Source organism: Helianthus annuus, chromosome 13, assembly GCF_002127325.2.
Source record: "Helianthus annuus cultivar XRQ/B chromosome 13, HanXRQr2.0-SUNRISE, whole genome shotgun sequence".
Taxonomy (NCBI): Eukaryota; Viridiplantae; Streptophyta; class Magnoliopsida; order Asterales; family Asteraceae; genus Helianthus; species Helianthus annuus.
Genome location: NC_035445.2, coordinates 135,723,644 through 135,742,880, shown reverse-complemented (window position 1 = coordinate 135,742,880; position 19,237 = coordinate 135,723,644). Strand labels below are relative to the sequence as shown.

The 19,237-nt window shown below is 36.3% G+C and overlaps 1 protein-coding gene across 1 annotated transcript; it reads right to left on the bottom strand.

Moving 5' to 3' along the window:
- Nucleotides 1-1,020: 1,020 nt before the first annotated feature.
- On the bottom strand, nucleotides 1,021-2,503 carry LOC110901771 (protein FAR1-RELATED SEQUENCE 5-like). Its single transcript, XM_022148554.1, has 3 exons — nucleotides 2,420-2,503; nucleotides 1,767-2,336; nucleotides 1,021-1,671 (listed from the first exon to the last, which is right to left on the bottom strand). The coding sequence occupies exons 1-3, from the start codon at nucleotides 2,501-2,503 to the stop codon at nucleotides 1,021-1,023; spliced, it is 1,305 nt and encodes a 434-aa protein (XP_022004246.1).
- Nucleotides 2,504-19,237: the final 16,734 nt, after the last annotated feature.

Genomic DNA, 19,237 nt, shown 5'->3' with positions numbered 1-19,237 from the left:
TGCATTGTTATGCTTTGTGTGTGATGAGTAGTTAACAATGCTTTGGGGATATACACATTATGTATGCTGAAACTATTTATAATGAAAAAAATAAACTTTGGGGGTGGATGGTGGTGATTAGATATGAAAGTAAATGACAAATTAAATGCATCACCAGATTAAAAGGAGAAAGTAACAAAAAGATACATCTTGTTGTATGTATTCTATAAAAATGTATCTACAACTTGACCATGCAAAAAGTTGTTACTTCATCCAAATATGTTATCTCTTTAAGAAAAAACCGGCTTGTGTTTTGTAAAAAAAAACATACAAAAAAAAAACTACAAACTACTATGTGTGCTTAGATTTTTTTTTTGTTATTGGTTTTTGTAACGAAATGGGTCATTTTCTAACTAATTATATACGTAGGATGGATGTAACGTCCAAAATATGTAACATGGTATAAACAAAACCAAAAAATCCATAAGATAGAAAAATCTCAGATACAACATAGCAAAAATCTACAAAAATCTCAGGGAAAAAAATGTAACATGGTAAAAACAAAACCAAAAAATCCATAGCATAGAAAATTCTCAGCTTCAACCAAACATCAACAAGTACATACTAACGAAAATGTCATTAGCATACTAACAAGGATAATCCAACTAAGTACCACCTATTTCTTAATCTCAACAAACAATGCAAAAACCTCAACAAACAACGTTTACTTCTCACACAAACATTGTGGATATCATTTCATAATGCAACTGATCAATTAAACCATAGTCATTAAACTGAAAACCATACTACATACCAAACCCACATACATCCTAACATGCAAACATATGCATGTGCATCGATTTTCAGATAATCTACACATGCAAACATGTGCATGTACAAAATGCAGCCCAAAAAATACAAAAGGGATGATCAAAGTTTAGTTGCGCTCCACTAAAATGGAGTCCAAAAAGTTGGCGTCATAAAAGTTTTCAAAACACGCACAGCACACACATCAACATAAATACCAAATCAAGTGGACTCCTAGCTCGCAGAGCTTGAGTCCTCATCCTCGTTACCCGATTTATTCTTGTTCTTTTTTTTCTTGCAATTTCTTGAATCATGCCTAGTCACGTACTTCATACAGGTTTGGCAAAGCCTGGGTGTTTTGGGAGGTTTGACAGCAGAGTTGCTCGTTCCATCCTGAGATGCTCTAGACAATCGTCGACATTTACCGCATCCTTTGTTCCTGATCCCGTCTAGATTGTTGAGAGTTCCGTCCCCATCTAAAGAAACACCAAGCAATTCTTCAACAACAGCATAGTTATCATTGTTGGCTTCATCATCAACTGGTCCTCCATTTATTAACTTGCATTTCAGTTCCTTTATCTGCTCAGCGAAAGAAGAAAGTCCTCCAACATCACTTCTTAATGCGTCTACACATTCGGTTACAATCTCAAGAATCTGACTTCTCGCAGCAGCTTGTGGATGGGTGTCAACGCCATATCGACTCTCAATAGAAAATAAACTTTTAGGAAGCATGTCCCTAGTCCAACGTTTAACAACAAACTGGGCCGGGATTTTTTCAATATTGTTTACCCGGTAAACACAAAAAATGTGCCTACATAGATATCCAATACAATTGAAGTTGTTGCATGAACACGATACCGCCTGATTTCTCAACCCAAGTTTAACCTACAAAAACACCAAAACACATTATTAAGCTTCTGTGAAAAAAGCATAATGAAAGCTTAAACAAAAGATGCCACTATAAGGATACAGCAAGTTACCGTGAATGTGTTGGTTGCATTGTTTTGTTTGTCCAACTGATTCACATAGTAAACACAAACATCATCACAATCCTCCGTGTTTATAATGTAACAAAACAGCTTCCCCTTGTATATCTCTTTTCTTACTTCTGTGAAAATTGCATGTGTATACAACTCAAAAGCATGCTTCTCAATAGCTAAGTCAGTAGTGTCCATGAATACACTAGATGAAGTTTTAAACTCTGCAACACGTTGCCTGTAACGCTGATTGTCTATCCTAGTTTCGTAACATAGCATGATCTGAACTAGTGTGTTAGTGCTAGAAGATTTGACCTTGAAGCTTGAGTTAGAGCTTTCACATCTTGATGTAGTCTTTATCAGACAACACATTGGGATATCACGGAAGTAGGCAGGTACCCATTGGTCCCTAATTGAGTACATGTCATTCAACCAGTCGTGATCTTGTAACCCATATTCCTCCATCAAAAGTTGCCAACGCGTCTCAAATGTAGATGGCTTCATGTGAATACTCCACACTAAACGATGCATCAATGCTCTTAGCTCAGAGTTTTGTAACAGGTCTCCAACAATCTATACATATCAAAACACAAAACTGTTAAGAAAATGTAACAAAAAAAAAAACTTCTCAAAAGAGATTCATAAATTAATAAAACCTTGGTGGGAAGTTTCTTTATAATATGCCACATGCAAAGGCGGTGTCGAGAGTCTGTGAAAACCTCTGAAATGGCAACTTTCATTGAAGGGTCCTGGTCCGTCAGAACTAACTTTGGTTGCTTCTTGTGTGCCTTCAGAAATGATTCAAGTAACCACTTGTAAGACTCAGTGGTTTCATTGAATTAGCAAGCCAGCACCGAATGTCACACATTGTTTGTGATTATCAACGCCAGTGAAAGGAACAAAAATCATGTTGTACCTGTGCGACGAAGAAAATAAACAAAAGTTAATAATATGTTAAAGGGAAAAAAAGTGCCACTTTGCAAAACCTTACTTGTTAGTGTGATAAGTCGCATCAAAAGCTAACACATCCCCAAACACCTCACAGTTTATCTTGGAAATTTCGTATGCCCAAAAAATCGATCTCAATTGCCCTTTCTCAACCACAAACTCATAGTAAAAGTCTGGTAAGCTCTCAGATCTTTCTTTGAGATGATCTATAACAAGTTGCACATCACGGTCACCAATATAAAGCCTAACCGACTGGCTCCAGTTCTTAAAATCAGTTGGCGTGCCACGTACATTATGATGTCCACCCATCAGGGACACTAAAACTCTGTGAGAAATAATTGGACCAATTCTATTCAAACTCATGTTATGGATAAACTGTTTGGATGCAAAGGGTAGTTTCCTTGAAATCCTACTTAGGTCACGATTAAAACGCTGAACAAACGGATGATTACGGTGCTCATGGAACCCTACCACTGTGCACATAGAGCTGCCCTCACAAAACTTAACCAGTATACTAGCCTTGCAATCTCTCACTATGAAATTACTTTGCCTGATAGTCAAGGTTGACTGCTCCAAAGTATCAGTTTTACGCTTAATCTGTTGTTTTGAATATTTAGTACACCTTATGTACTGGTGAGTGACAAACCCCTTCCATCTCTTGGTTTGCCCCTTACGAATAGAAAACCCATAAGACACAACATAGTCCTTGTACATACTGAACACATCCTTCCACCTTTCATATACACAACCAACAACAGGATTTAAAACAATAGGAACATTAGGACACCACATTCTAGTGCCATTGGGTGTGTGGTGAACATAAAATTCCTCGTCCGCATAAACACCTACAAAAAAGGTATTGTTTAATAAATTTTAACACGTATAGGTTAAAAAACAAATTTACTTGTAACATGAAACCTAACAAACTGATGCATATATTTGTATTCTCAAATACAACTTTAACACGTTTTCCTAAAATGCAAAGAAAAAGTGGTGGTACATTTTTTTGATGTCGCCAAAAAGTGTAGATGCTGGTGCATTTTTTTTATATAAACCAAAAATGTAATCTCGAATGTTTTCCCCTTCCAAGAAAATATAAAATCTTAATACAAGTGTAACGACATGTTTTTACCTTCTACAAAATATAAAAGCTGGTTTCATAAAAATAAAAAATAAAAATGGTTACACTTGTTTTTACCTTGTAAAAGTTTACCACATTTTCAACCAAACTAACCAAAACATCATATGTTTTTTTCCTCCTCTACCAACAAAAAAACAAATAATAATAATAATAATAATAATAATAATAATAATAATAATAATAACAAACTACAAACATTAAAACTAGGGGTGTTACAATAACCCTATAGATAAAAATTCATGGTTTCACATAAACAATGACTTGTGGATAACAACTGTGTAAAAGTACAATTCTGAACACCATCTTCATCATCATTTGTGCCATTTTGATTCAGAAGTGAGGCTACACATAAAAAAATTAAGCAAGAAGAATCCAATGAAAATCTAAACAAGAAATCCTTAATTTACACAACAGAAAAAAAAAACAAAAAAAATGAAGCAAGAAGAATCCAATGAAAATCTAAATAAGCATTTAAAGCTGTACATTTAACAAAACAGAAAAAAATATCACTCACCTGGAAACTCTGAAGAAATAGGTTCAGGATCTTGTGTAACTCTACTCTCACCCAATGCATCTTCATCTTCATTAAATGCAAAATGAGGTGAAAGATTATGTTGGACAACATTTAAAGGTGAACCAGGATGATCATTGAGTGTCCCCGTACCACCGGCAACTGTCCGAGGTTGTTGGCTGTTCGAATCAGCCATGTTAAATGCAAAAACTCTTCAATGGTGAGTAAGGTTTCTTTCTTTCACTCCACTCTCTGGTTCGAATAAATGAGATGTGAGTTTAGAGATATGAATATCTAAAAAGAACAAAAGAGAAGATATTAGAAAGATGTGAGAGATACACAAGTACAATTGTATTAATGAAAAGAATGACAAGAAAAAACAAAGTTGAAAAGTCTACACAAGTACAATTGTATTAATGAAAAGGATGACAAGAACCCTCACATCGGTGGCATCATTACACTCACACAGTCTTCATTAATTCAAAACTTCAAAACCCAAATACATTCTCTCTCTTCAAAAATCTTTATCAATCCCTCTTCATCTATACCCAAATCACCGGAGATGTTCATCTATACCCAAAATCACCAGAGAAAAATCGCTTGAGGTATTCAAAATCGCCGGAGAAAATCAACGATCGCTTGAGATATTCAACAATCACCGGAGAATTTCAAGGATCGCCGCCGGAGATATTCAGCCTAAAAACGAGGGAATTTCAGGTGCGTCGGTTCTTTGTTGACTAAAATCACCGGAGATTTAGGTTGTGTTAAATAGAGATTATAGGGTTTTAAAAACTTTTCAAATTCCTCGATTCCTTTATACCCATTTGGGTTTTCTTAATGATAGGTACCGTTATGGTTTTTGTTTCTTTTGAATAATCTCACTTGTTAAATGTAACACCCCAAAACCCGAATTTTTATATTGTCATATCTTCCTATAGGACATACCATGAAATAAGTAACTAGGCTATTTAACCTAGTTAAATGGGTAGTCAAAACTATTAAATGACGAAAGTTTGTGCCAATTATATTTAAGTGGCGAACACGAGGGGGCTAATGTAACATGGGAAACTAATGTTTTATAAAATAAGAATTAAACACACAACACACACATCATGTGTGTGCGTGCGTGGAGTGTTCTGAAGAAAAAAAACGAGGGGTTCAAACCCTAGTTCTTCAAGAAGCTTCAAATTGAATGGTGAATCGAAGCTCAAATTCACAACCGAACACGAATTAATGATCACCTTAACAAGGGGATCATAAGGTATGTCTTAAAATTTAGGTTGATGATTATGCAAGAAGTGAGCTATGTTAGAAATCGTGAAATTGTATGAAATTGAGAATGAGTAAGTGTTAGAATCATCATATAGGACATGGATTATACATGGTTTGGGTTAATTTGATGTTTGGAGGTGAAACCCACTTCTAGTGGTGAACATTGCGACATGGATGTGTCACCCATGTCCAATCATTGTTCAAATCTTGTTATGTTATGTTGTATGTAATGCGTTCTTGTTAGGTAGATTGAATGTGATATGAATTTGTTGATGTTTTTGTGTTAATTGATGAATGAAAGCATGAAGTAGGAAGTAAAGCATGAAACACTAGTACATTATGCATAAATTGTGGCATGCACACCAAGTGTTTGATGAAATGCCTAGGTGAGATTAATAGATGAAATGGTATGCAAGTAATGGATGAAATCGTATAATATGGGGATATGATATATTTGATGATAAATAAACATGAGAAATCTATTTTTAGATGGAATTCATGTAGGATTTGGTTGGCCATGTTATTTGGTAAAAGTATGCATTAGAATATTGTACTCTATGTTAGAGTGGTATGATGTTTACTACATATTTGAATAATTGCTTAATCAAAATTGATAAGTAAAAGTACTCTAAATGTGAAGCATATGAGATCATTAGAACAGGATGAAGTTAGAATGATGTTTGGTTGTTAAGCATAGGTCATGGTGTTAATTGTAGAATTATGTTACTAGAATGAACAGAATTGAATATGTTTTGTGTGTGCATATAACTAGATGATCATGTGGTTGTATGCTTATTGCATCGTGAGTATGAAATGTATATAGTGTCATTAGTATAGTCTACTATAATGACATAGATGTATGAGGTTAAGTCGAAAGTTCATATGATAAATCGTTGACTTTCTGAAAGTCAACTGTGCATAAGTAGCAATATTAGACTTTTTGTCACAATTGTAATATTATAGAAAGTCATATGATGCGTGTTATATCCATATGTGTTATATGTGATGACGTGATGAATTATATGAGTTTGAAAAGATTGACTTGTGGAAATATGCCTTATGCTTGTTGGAATTGACTAATGAAAGTCAAATGTGAAACATGACTTTGATATGATCGTTAATATGTACAATCATGTATGCTAACAAGAATGTGAATGCGATAACATGAAAGTATAGGGATAATGTCAAGATGGATGGAAGCATGGAAGGCTAACGGGTCAGAAGGAGGCGAGGAAACGGATGCGAATACGGACACTTAAGGTAAGTGATTTCCGGAATCACTTCTTATTTATAAATGAAGTTTGGTATGTTGTATATAGGGAACCATGTAAGAATTTATGGGTAAGGGCAAGTACCTAGGTAAGTTCATACGAACTTCGTCTATCCTTAATGTAAATTAAGATGATAGTCTCATCGTGTTAATGGAATGTTCATTATGTTGCTGAATGTTCATCGTGTTAATGGAATGTTCATTATGTTGCTGAATGTTCATCGTGTTAATGGAATGTTCATTATGTTGCTGAATGTTCATCGTGTTAATGGAATGTTCATTATGTTGCTGAATGTTCATCGTGTTAATGGAATGTTCATTATGTTGCTGAATGTTCATCGTGTTAATGGAATGTTCATTATGTTGCTGAATGTCCATCATGTTAATGGAATGTTCATTATGTTGCTGAATGTTCATCATGTTAATGGAATGTTCATTATGTTGCTGAATGTCCATCGTGTTAATGGAATGTTCATTATGTTGCTGAATGTTCATCGTGTTAATGGAATGTTCATTATGTTGCTGAATGTTCATCGTGTTAATGGAACGTTCATTATGTTGTTGAATGTTCATCGTGTTAATGGAATGTTCATTATGTCGCTGAATGTTCATCGTGTTAATGGAATGTTCATCATGTTTGTTGGAAGTTAGTCAGTTATGTTTCTTTGTAATTGCATTGATTTGTGTTGATATGATTATAGATAAGACTCAACTTACAAATAAGTGAATGTGACTTGTATGTATGTATGTATGTATGTATGTATGTATGTATGTATGTATGTATGTATGTATGTAGTTATGGATCTGTAGTGTGTGTAAGTAGTGTGAACTTGTATGTACGTACATATGAATAGGATACATATGTGTTATGTGTCATTTTCTACACATATATCCTGACTAATATGTGACATCTGTGTCACTTCAACCATCAAACAAATACCAAACCAATGAAATATTTTATTTTATACTTGGGATTTGTATAAATATGTGTATCATTTGCACATATCAATTCTTGTTCGATTTCAAGCTTTAAATCGCTTTCTGGAAGGTTATACGCGCACTGATGCGTAAATATAACCAGTTTAATGCAACGAACACTCCGGAATAGTGAAATAGGCTTAAAATACCTTAAATAACCTCCACATAACTTAGAAATAAGTTTTGGATGGTTTGGTGTGTTGAAATCAAATTTGTTCGATCGTACGGACTAGTGGTGTCAAACTGCAAAACTATACCGATTTGTATAGTAACGAACATTTCGGAACTTGATCATAAGTTAAATATGCCCTAAATATCCTTTACATAGCTTAGAAATAGGCTTTGAGGTGTTTGGTGCGCAAAAATAATATTTATGCTCATTCAGAGACTAAAAGCGTCAAAAAGTGCATAAGTTTGCATTTTCGCGCATATCTTACGTTCTGAATGTATCCGGTCATCCAAAAATTTATGTAAGCATTAAAATATTATATTTTAGTGTTTGGCATGATAAAATTTCATCAGTCGCTTAATTTGGATCGTTTTTGCGTTCGTTACGACTTCCGTCGTAATTAACCGAACAACGCAGCTGTACGGCCAAACGAACCGACATCCGAGATATTTTTTGCATGTTTTGAGTTCCCTATACTTTAACATCATTTTAGAGCCTTGAAATGAGGTTAACGGGGCTTAAACGTGTCAAAAACACCTCAAATGCATGATTCTTAAGTTCAGGGACTAAACTGCAATTCTGTGATAGTTAAGCCAGGCGGCCCGCGTAAGCTATATGTATATCTTACGCGGCCCGCGTGAGAGGCCCAGTTCAGCAGAATGTTGTTTACAGCTTGATCCAGCTGTTCCTCACACTAGCACATGGTTTTTCATAAATCTATGGGCTAATTTTGATGGTTTTTGAATACCCCTAGTATTACAAAACCATTTGCCCACTTGTACGGTCCAGATTAAGGCACGATTCGCAAGGAACGATAATAACGGTGGTCCATTTCCTATAAACACCCACCATAGTTCTTGCAATCCTCACTCAAATCTGATCAAAGTTACTCTAAGTTGAGGCCTATGCTTCATACCTGAGCTACTTGGATCAAGATTTGCTTGCGGGGACCCTTTGTAAGTATTCCTTCGTTCTTTTGTCACTTTTCGAGTCCGAAAGTCAAACTGTGTTTGACTTTCTGCATTGACCAGTTTATGGTCAACGCGAAGTTCGTTTGAACTTCATAACGTGAGCGTAATCACGATGGTTATAGTCCCTAGTGACTATACCTACTGATTACCACGTTATCTAAGTTAGTGACGAGTCGTAGTTTCAGCCAAAATGCGTATTTTTGCGTATTTTGTAACCAAACTAATTTTAGGTATCAAAACTGTTTGTTTTGATACCAAACCTGTTTTCTAACTTAACTAAACATGTTTTAGCATGTTTAGCTCGTCACTTTTAGATTAGTGCTTATTTAGAGTCGTAAGTCAAGCGGTCTAAACAACCGCTTAGACTTTCGAACTAGACCTGTTTGGTCGATCATTAGGATCTGACCAAATATGTTTAGTGACCATAGTTGTATAGGGAATAACCTTCCGAGGTTATACCTTATGGTCACTTCGTTTAAGTAGTTGTATGATAGGTAGTTTATATGCCTTAGGAAAATTACCAAAATGCCCTTTTTATGCATAACTGATATTTAAGCATATGTAACCCAAGCTTTTGTCACTTAACTGATTATGCAACATAATTAAATATGTTTAGGCATATAATACTTGTCATAGGACTGGTTAGGCGGTCCGAACGCGTTTTACGCGAACGACCCGTTAAAGTAGCGCAAGCTACCTAAACGGGTCATAATGGGTCGTAAGCACATAGGATAAGTTTCATTTTAGTATGTAGGCCATGTTAAACCATATCATATGATTTCCCACGCTCATTTGGTTCACGAGACCACATACTATCCGATCACCCGATTTAGGTCCGGTTTATTTATGTGGTTATCAATATTAGGTGTCGTTTGATTCAATGCTCCCTCTAGCTTGCTTGGTAGTTGTTCAAGACTCCTAAGCACTCTCAAGTGAGTACATAGTCCCCTCTTTTATTGTTTTCAATTGTTTTGGGGTGAAACATATGTACCTATTTGTTATGTTCTTGTTTTCAAAAGTATAATTGATTATACATACTCGTACTTATTTTTTTTACAAACTAAATGATTATTTATGATCTAAACTCTAAAAATTTTCTAAAAGATTATAAAATTAATGTTTGGAATAGTACTTATTTGGTTCACCAGGCCGGTTGGTAGTATGATATAGCGCTATAGGATTTGACACCCCATTCCTGTTATCATGGAATATCTAAAAGCAATTTATTTTTCTCCATCCAAATAGGGATTGCCTTTGTGGTATTTCTATAGTCTCAAAGATGTATTTTGATGCACTATGCCTGAATGAATTCTTAAATCACATTATTTTTGTATATTTAGTTATACTCCCAAAAGTATAGTTTGATATGCTCTCATATGTGATATTGTACAAACCCACATATATTTTGTTAAAAATCCAAAACATAGTTTAATATGTTATTTTCAAAATCTAAAACATAGTTTAATATGTTATTTGTAAAACCAAAACATAGTTTAATATGTTATTTATAAATTCAAAGTATACTTTTGATATAATACTAAAAATTATTATTTTAAACAACTAAAGTATATTTAATATACTATTTGTCTAACGATTGGGTTTTGGTTAGTGTTTAGATAACGTGACGGGTGTAATGTGATGAAAACATGGTAGATACGTCGCCGGTACTTCTTATATATAAGTGTTTTTATCACATTACATACCGTGGTGTTATTTAGTACACTTGGGTTAACGATTTTGGAACTAAAATATATTTTAATATATTACTTATTCGACTTTCTTAAAAACAAAGTATATTTTTATATATATACTATAAACCTTTTTATCAAAATATTGTTTTTCAAGCAATATATTTTATACAAACTCATTTTACTTAGTTATTTATTTACTTATGTATTATTATTTTATATCATCTGATTTCTTATAAATTTTAGTATGATTTATAAAAGAAAACCTTTTTCAAGGATCATGACTACTTTTCTTAAACATTCTTTTTCTTTAAACTTATAAGTCATGAATCCTAAAATCAATAAAACCTATATATCTCACAGGCATTTTTATGCTGACGTACCTATTTTTACACATGTTTCAGGAGCTGTTATGTGATGATTGTTGATGCATGCTATACATAGGATGGACCCGTGCCTTAGCGACTTTAAAATTTGAAAGATAATAGTTGTACTTATTTGATTGTATTAAAACAGTGAGTTCAATAAAACGAAATTATTTATTCCATGGTTGGAAACAATGATTCTGTTACAACATTCCCCGACGTTTCCGCCACGTTTTGTTGTTTTACGTGGTCGGGGTGTGACATAATATTCTGGCTTTGATTGTTTATTTGTGATCAGGATACCGGATCAGGATATTGGTAACATCCTGATACGATATCCTGGTAGTGACTGATTTAACCACGTGCAGATTAGAAGGTGCAAGTCTCCAACGTTCAAGTGGACTTCTTCTCCTCGAGACTTGGGCAAATCAGTTAGTTTATAGATGTTGAACCCGGAAGACCAGGACTGCAACGTTCATATGGGGAATATCCGCTGGATCCCGAAATAATAGGATATTTAATTAATTTTGTTTTAGTATATATAGATTGATCGGATCAGATTAAGGCACACACTCTTTCGCACACTTTTTCTCTCCTGTTGCAAACAATCACTACACACAAACACTTGTACTCGAATTATATTGTAACACCTAGTTGATCCGCATCATATCCTACACTGTATCCTGATATTTGAAGTAATAGAAGAACAAGGCAGCTGCCATTGTCAGCTCCCGAGGTTTTGTGTCAGCGATCTAGATTGATCAAGGGCTTTCCTCGTACATCCTGTGTCACCCTTTACATTTTCGCTCATTGTTTGATCATAGATACAACTCTATATCCTGAGCCGTATCCTAAGACTGTTTTTGCAAATAACATAACTTGCATATTTTCAACACACATTTCTAGCACACTACCTCACTTAACTAATTTGATCACTTAATTACTTCGGTAATTTTTGACCAAAACAATTTGGCGCCCACCGTGGGGCAAGTGGTGCTATTTCTACTAAAAGCTTTTGTAAAATCATTACTTGGTTTTCTATTTTCAAAACTTTTTGCTATACTATTTTCAATGGCCTCGAGATCAAACATGAGCTCCTCCGAGATCGCAAGCCTCTTCTCAAGGAGCTGAAATTCATGTGGCTCGGGATATTATCCCCGCTCGCAATATCCAGGGATCTGGTCCCGTTTTGGCTTCTAACAAAGAAATTTTAAATTTGTTTGGTAGTGTACAGGAACAGATGAGGCAACAGCAGGAAACTAATCAGATGCTAATGAGATAGATACAACTCTTGAAATCCGGCCCAAGTAGGCCTGCCGAAGATACTGTCACTCCCTTGCAACCCAGGGCCTTGAACTTCAGTTCTGCAGTTTATACTGAGGATAACCGGGGAAATATTGTGCCTAGCCATTCTCAAAATCATATTCCTGAGATACCCTCTTCAGTTAGAGTGTCAACTGTGAGAAGCTCAGGATATGCTTTGTGATATGGCCAGAATCCTCAGATTGGTAATGTATCTAATAATAATAATAATACTCTTGCTACTAATGGTGTTGGATCTATGCAGGATGCAAGTGTGACATCAGCATTTTCCAGGGAGCTTCAGAAATTAAAGGACATGATATCCAGTGTACCTGGGGTGGTCCAGCCGATTCTGGAAGTATTCCAGGACAGTCACAAGATATCTCGGTTTGCGTATCCCATTTGTGATGCTGAAATCCCAAAACGATTTCAGACCCCCAACATGAAGCTCTATGACGGAACTACGGATCCTGAAGAGCATATTGCCCAGTATAGGGAAAGGATGAAAATCAATCCTATCCCTCCGGATCTCAAGGAAGCATGCCTGTGCAAGGGTTTTGGTTCTACCTTAACAGGACCAGCCTTAAAATGGCTCTTAAACGTTCCTCCTCACTCAATTACTTCACTTGCTCATTTGGTTAATTTATTTAATAGTCAATTTTCTTGCAGCCGAAGTTTTGAGAAACTAACTAGTGATCTTTACAGGATAACTCAAGGACCTCAGGAATCCTTGAGGGATTATGTGAACAAATTTAGCCGGGAATCCTTAGATATCCCGCATCTTAACGTTGCAACAGCTGTGCAGGCTTTCAAGATGGGGTTGCAAAAGGATTCTCAATTTTACCAAGATCTTGTAATGAATCCCTGTCGGAATCTGGATGAAGCTCGTAACAGGGCTCTAAGATATATTCGATTGGAGGATGACAAAAAGATACGAGAGTGGATGAATTCATCTACAACCTATGAGTCGACCAACAGGAAATCAGAATCCTCGTATAAACCATATCACTCTAAGCCATATGGCAGAAATGACAGCAAAAAAATGAATGTTGTTGAAGACGAGGATCCTGAGGAGTATCCTGAGTTGTCTGAATATTGTTTTTCCGTTAGTATACCTGAACTAATGTATGCTATGCAGGGTTTAGGAGACAAAGCTAGATGGCCCTGGAAAAACCAACAAAAAGCTGATTGGAAGGATAAGTCCAAGTGGTGCGCCTTCCACGAGGATTTCGGACATGTCACTGAGGATTGCATTGCTCTAAGGAAAGAAATAAGCTATCTCTTAAGCAAGGGATATCTGAAGGACCTCTTGGGAAGAAAGAAGAATAAGGGTCAGGATCCCGAGAAGGATCCTGAACGTGCAGCATCACCTCCTGCGGATGCAAAAATAATCAACTTTATTTCAGGAGGATCCGACATTTGTGGGACTTCATATTCTGCGGCCAAGAGACATGCAAAGGAGGCTAAGGCCGAAAGAGGAGAAAAGCCAACCAGGATGACGACCCTCACAACAAATAAAGTGATCACTTTTGATAGTGATGACAGGGATACGGTCCAGGATCCTCGCCATAATGCTTTGGTAATAACGTTATATGTTGCTAACCATTTTGTGCGCAGGATATTAGTAGATAATGGCAGCTCCGTCAACATAATTCAGCTGGAGACATTGAAGAGAATGAATGTATCCCCGATGGATATTACTTCGAAATCCACTGTGCTTGTCGGTTTCAGTAGAGAGGCTAGAAACACTGTGGGGGAGATAAAATTGCCTGTATATGTTGAAGGGTTCAACTCAATGCAGTGTTTTTGTGTCATGGAATCCCTATCCTGCTATAATATTATATTAGGCAGACCTTGGATCCATAATATGAAAGTTGTGCCGTCAACCTATCATCAATGCATCAAGATACCTACCCCTTGGGGAGTAGTAAAGGTGGAAAGTGATCAACAGGAAGCAAAAGAGTGTTATTCTTCTTCAATGAAGTCCTCGGCAAAGCCTAGTGCAACATAGCAATTAAAGATGCGGGCCCAAGATATTGCAGAGGCTTCCGAGCAGGATGCAAAGAAAGTTATCATGGATCAGGATAATCCAGATATCTCGGTGCTCGTAGGAACCAATATCCCTCAGGATATTGAAAATCAAATAATTAACTTTTTGAAGTGCAGAATGTCAACATTCGCATGGAAACACGAGGATATAACAGGTATTTCCAAGGATATTATAACTCACAAGCTTAGAATTGATAGGTCTTTCAAGCCTATCCAACAAAAACGAAGGAAGTTTGCTCCAGAAAGGAACGCTATCATTCAGGAGGAAGTTGAAAGATTGTTAAAAAGCAAGATGATTAGGGAAGTGAAGTTTCCTAAATGGCTGGAAAATGTAGTTGTGGTGCAAAAGAAAAATAGGAAATGGAGAGTCTGTGTGGATTACACAGACTTGAACAAAGCTTGTCCAAAAGACCCGTTTCCTCTACCTCATATTGATTCAATGGTGGATGCTACTGCTGGCCACGGGATGCTAACGTTCATGGATTCCTCCTCAGGATTCCAATAGATCCAGATGGAACCCTCGGATCAGGAGGATACTGCCTTCATGACACCAACAGGTATTTATTGTTATACTGCTATGCCTTTTGGTTTGAAAAATGCAGGTGCAACATACCTGAGATTGGTAAACATGATGTTTAAAGACAAATTGGGGGACACCATGGAGGTGTACATCGACGATATGGTAGTAAAATCCAAGAAGGTTGAGGATCACCTCCAGGATATTAAGGGAGCATTTGATATCCTGGACCAGTACAACATGAAATTGAATCCTGCTAAATGCCATTTTGGAGTGGGGGTAGGAAAGTTTCTAGGATACATGGTGACGAAAAGGGGGATAGAGGCAAGCCCGGAGCAGATTAAAGCTATCTTGGATATCAAGTCGCCTTCAAATAAGAAGGATGTTCAACGATTAACAGGGCGAGTAGCAGCATTAAACAGATTTATCTCAAGATCCTCGGAAAAATGCAAGGAATTTTATGATATCCTGAAGAAGAATAAGAAATTTGAATAGGGAGAGAAGCATGAGACAACCTTGCAAGATTTGAAACTAGATATTCTCATTTAGAGAAATTGATATTAGCCCCGGTTATGGCATCAACAAAACTTAGATATTATTTTGAAACACATAGGATTCATGTTAAAACTAACTATCCTATTAAAAATGTGCTTAGGAAACCCAAGATGTCAGGTAGAATGGCTAAATGGTCAGTGAAATTAAGTGCATATGATCTAATATATGAACCTAGAAATACCATAAAGTCTCAGGCTTTAGCTGACTTTGTGGCTGATTCCAGTAGTGATATTCAAAATGAAGTAGACCTAGAAGTGCAACAACTAGGAGAAAACACAGAATCCTGGACACTATATACTGATGGTGCATCTAATGTAAGGGGTGTAGGTTTAGGTATACTACTAAAATCGCCACAGGGGGACATATTACCCCAGGCTATTAAATGTGAATTTCCTGCCACTAATAATGAAGCAAAATATGAAGCTTTAATTGTAGGATTAGAATTGGCTAAGAGTATGAATATTCAGAATTTGCAAGTATATGTTGATTCTTTGTTAATTGCTAATCATTTTAACGGATCTTATGCAGTAAAAGGTGAAAAGTTAGCTGAATATCTTGAAATTGTCAAAAAGAAATAGCAGGATATTTCGATATTTTCACACTTGAACAGGTACCCAGAGAGGATAACGTTGAAGCTAATGCGTTGGCAAATCTAGGATCATCGGTCAGGATACCGGAAGGAACCCAAATACCAATATTGCATGTCCTATCCTGCGACGGATTCTCAGGATAAGGAGGTAATAAGTGTTCAGGACCCTAATGATGAGTATCCCGATGAGGATCCTAAGTCCTGGAGGGCTCCGATCATAAGATATCTTAAGGAAGGATACATCCCAAAAGATGAGAATCCTAAGGCCTTTAGAATGAAGGTATCACGATTCACTATTATAGATAATGTTTTGTATAAGAAATCTCTTGCAGGTCCATATCTGAGGTGCTTGGGGGATCCTGAAACCAAAGAAGTGCTTCAGGATATACACGAAGGGGATTGTGGTAACCATACTCGGGGCAGGTCCTTATTCTCAAAAGTATTAAGAACAGGATATTATTGGCCAACCATGAGGAAAGATGCTGCAAAATATGCTCGAAAGTGTGACGCATGTCAAAGACATAGTAATATATTACATCAGCCTGCTGAACCACTGTATCCTATTGTTTCCCCTTGGCCATTCATGAAGTGGGGAATGGATATAGTGGGAAAATTGACAAAGGCTCCAGGAGGGAAAGTCTTCATGCTGGCAATGACCGATTATTTCTCTAAATGGGTTGAAGCATTTGTCCAAGTAAGAGACCAAGAAGTAATATCCTTCATAAAAAGGAATATCCTGACTGTTGGTGCAGTCATCTGTCGTCTTCGTCTTATGTCGAGTCTCGGATTCGTTGCAGAACTGATCAGGCATGACATCAGTAAACAAGAAATTGAAGGCTGGCCGTTTGAATGAAGACTGGCCGTTTGAAAGAAGTGTTCCGTTTGAGAGGTGGTCGTTTGAAACTCTTTCGTTTGAAGGATGGCATGTCATCTTCAAACGGTCAGGAGTCTTCTATATATAGTCTTCAAACGAATTTAGTTGTAACGTTCTGTTTTCCGACGGCGAAGCTCCGTCGAAGTGTCTCCGTGACTGTATTTGCTTTATAATCAATACAAGAGACAATTAATAGTGAATCCAAGCTAAACTAAGACCAAATCAATGTATTCCGCCTCTGATTCGGTCTGAGCACTCTTCTGATCGACTTATCAGGTCGTTTCACGATCCTACACTTACCAAGTTTGGAGTACCAGCCGAGATAATCTGTGACAATGGTTCTCAGTTTATAAGCAAGAGGACTACTGACTTCTGCAAAAGTTGGGGAATTAAAATGATCACATCCACACCGGTACATCCTCAAGCAAATGGACAAGCAGAATCCTCAAACAAGATAATTGTCAACAATTTGAAGAAAAGGCTTGGAGCTAAGAAGGGAAGATGGGCAGAAGAATTACCCTTTGTCCTATGGGCTGATAGAACGACAGTGAAAATTCTGATTTTCTAGCTCAGGAGGAAGAGTTCTTACCGTTTAGTTCGTTTTCGCTAGCAAATTCTGATTTTCTACACCTTCTTTCACGAAACTGATACTTTTTACGGTTAAAATCAGCTCAAATCTTCACACTATGTTCGGAATTGACAATTAACAAAGCCTTGAAAGTTTCAGCTTAAAATTCGACATAAAAATGGTGAAAATTGACTGAAAACTGGTGTCCGTTTGAACGAGAACAGTATCTGACTGTTTGAAATTGTCATCCAATCGTTTGAAACTGGACCTTCCGCTTGAAATACATCAATCGTTTGAAGCATCGTTTGAAATCAGGCTCATACCGTTTGAAATGCACATGACCGTTTGAACGATCGTTTGAACACTTCCTGTCCGTTTGAATATCGTTTGAACTTGGCTTCGAATCGTTTGAAAAGAGATCCGATCGTTTGAAAGCAACCACTTCCGTTTGAAACTGTTCCTACCATTTGAACAATACCATCCCGTTTGAAAGTTCACCGTTTGAACCAATTTTCATTTGAAAAAGGGATTTAGGTTGAACTTGGATATATTTGAACAATGACGATGGTATTTGATGAACAGGAAAACAATAAGCTTGAAGATTTTAATAATTGGTATATGAGAAATATGGATACCGATTATAGAAATGTGAGTTCGGATATTTGGACTAAAAGTTTTGAACTATTCATATGTCAAAAGGATGAAACGTTGAATGAGATGGAAACACGGTTTAAAATTTTAACGGACAATTTGTGGAGAACGGGTATTAGAATGACAAATGATGAACATATATCGAAATTGACAACTGCATTACCTGCTAAATGGGATGAGTTCATGGTTGAGCTAAAACAGAAAGATTTTTTTCCAGAGCTTTTTCCATATCAGTTCTTTAATGAGGTTAATGCAGAGTATGATAAGGAAGAAAAGAAAAGGAGGGATTTTTTGTCCGAGATGGAAAAGAATTTAAATAAATTGGAGTTGGATGTACTTATTGAAGTTGATAAAAGAATTTGTGGATTTCTTGCAACAAAGAGTACTCTGAAATATGATATCAAAAGGAAATGTTATATTGATGATAGTATGAATCCTTTTGATTTTTTTAAACTCTTTTGTGCAGGAACATACAAGATGGAAACAAAGGATACTCCAAAGAATTGAGGAATCTTTAGAGTCTGGATCTTCAAGTTCTGCATCAGTGTGCTCAAAATGTGACAGCTTCAAAACTGAAAATGATAAACTCTTGAAGGATGCGGAAAGTTTGACATCGAAAGTCAAGAAGTTAGAAGATGTGAAGCAGGCTGATGATAAGCAGATTCTTATGTTGCAAGAAAATTGTGAGAAACTAAAAGCTGAAAATGACAAACTGTTGGATGGTTTGAACAGTTTGAAATTTGAAAACAAGTTTTTGAAAGAAAAAGACTTTGAAAGTAAAAAGAAATCTTCAGAAGATGAGGATTTCTGGATTAAACTGGAAAACAAGAATCTGAAAGCAAATGAATCAAAATTCCAAGAACAGATAAAAGTTTTGGAAAATGAAAAATCTGTTCTTGAAAATTTGAAGAATGAGAATGAAGAAACAATCAAGACTCATTTTGGGAGAATATCTCGGCTTGAAAGTGAAGCTGAAAATTCAAGGAACAAAATTGAGGAACTTGAAAAGAAATTGAAAGGTTTTGTGACATCATCCGAGTTTTTGAATATCCCCTG

Coding starts and splice junctions, on each gene's coding strand:
- LOC110901771 (XM_022148554.1), bottom strand. CDS start 2,503: ATGAAAGTTGCCATTTCAGAGGTTTTCACAGACTCTCGACACCGCCTT. Junction 2,337..2,419: donor TAAAGAAACTTCCCACCAAG/GTTTTATTAATT, acceptor TGATATGTATAG/ATTGTTGGAGACCTGTTACA. Junction 1,672..1,766: donor ATGCAACCAACACATTCACG/GTAACTTGCTGT, acceptor GTGTTTTTGTAG/GTTAAACTTGGGTTGAGAAA.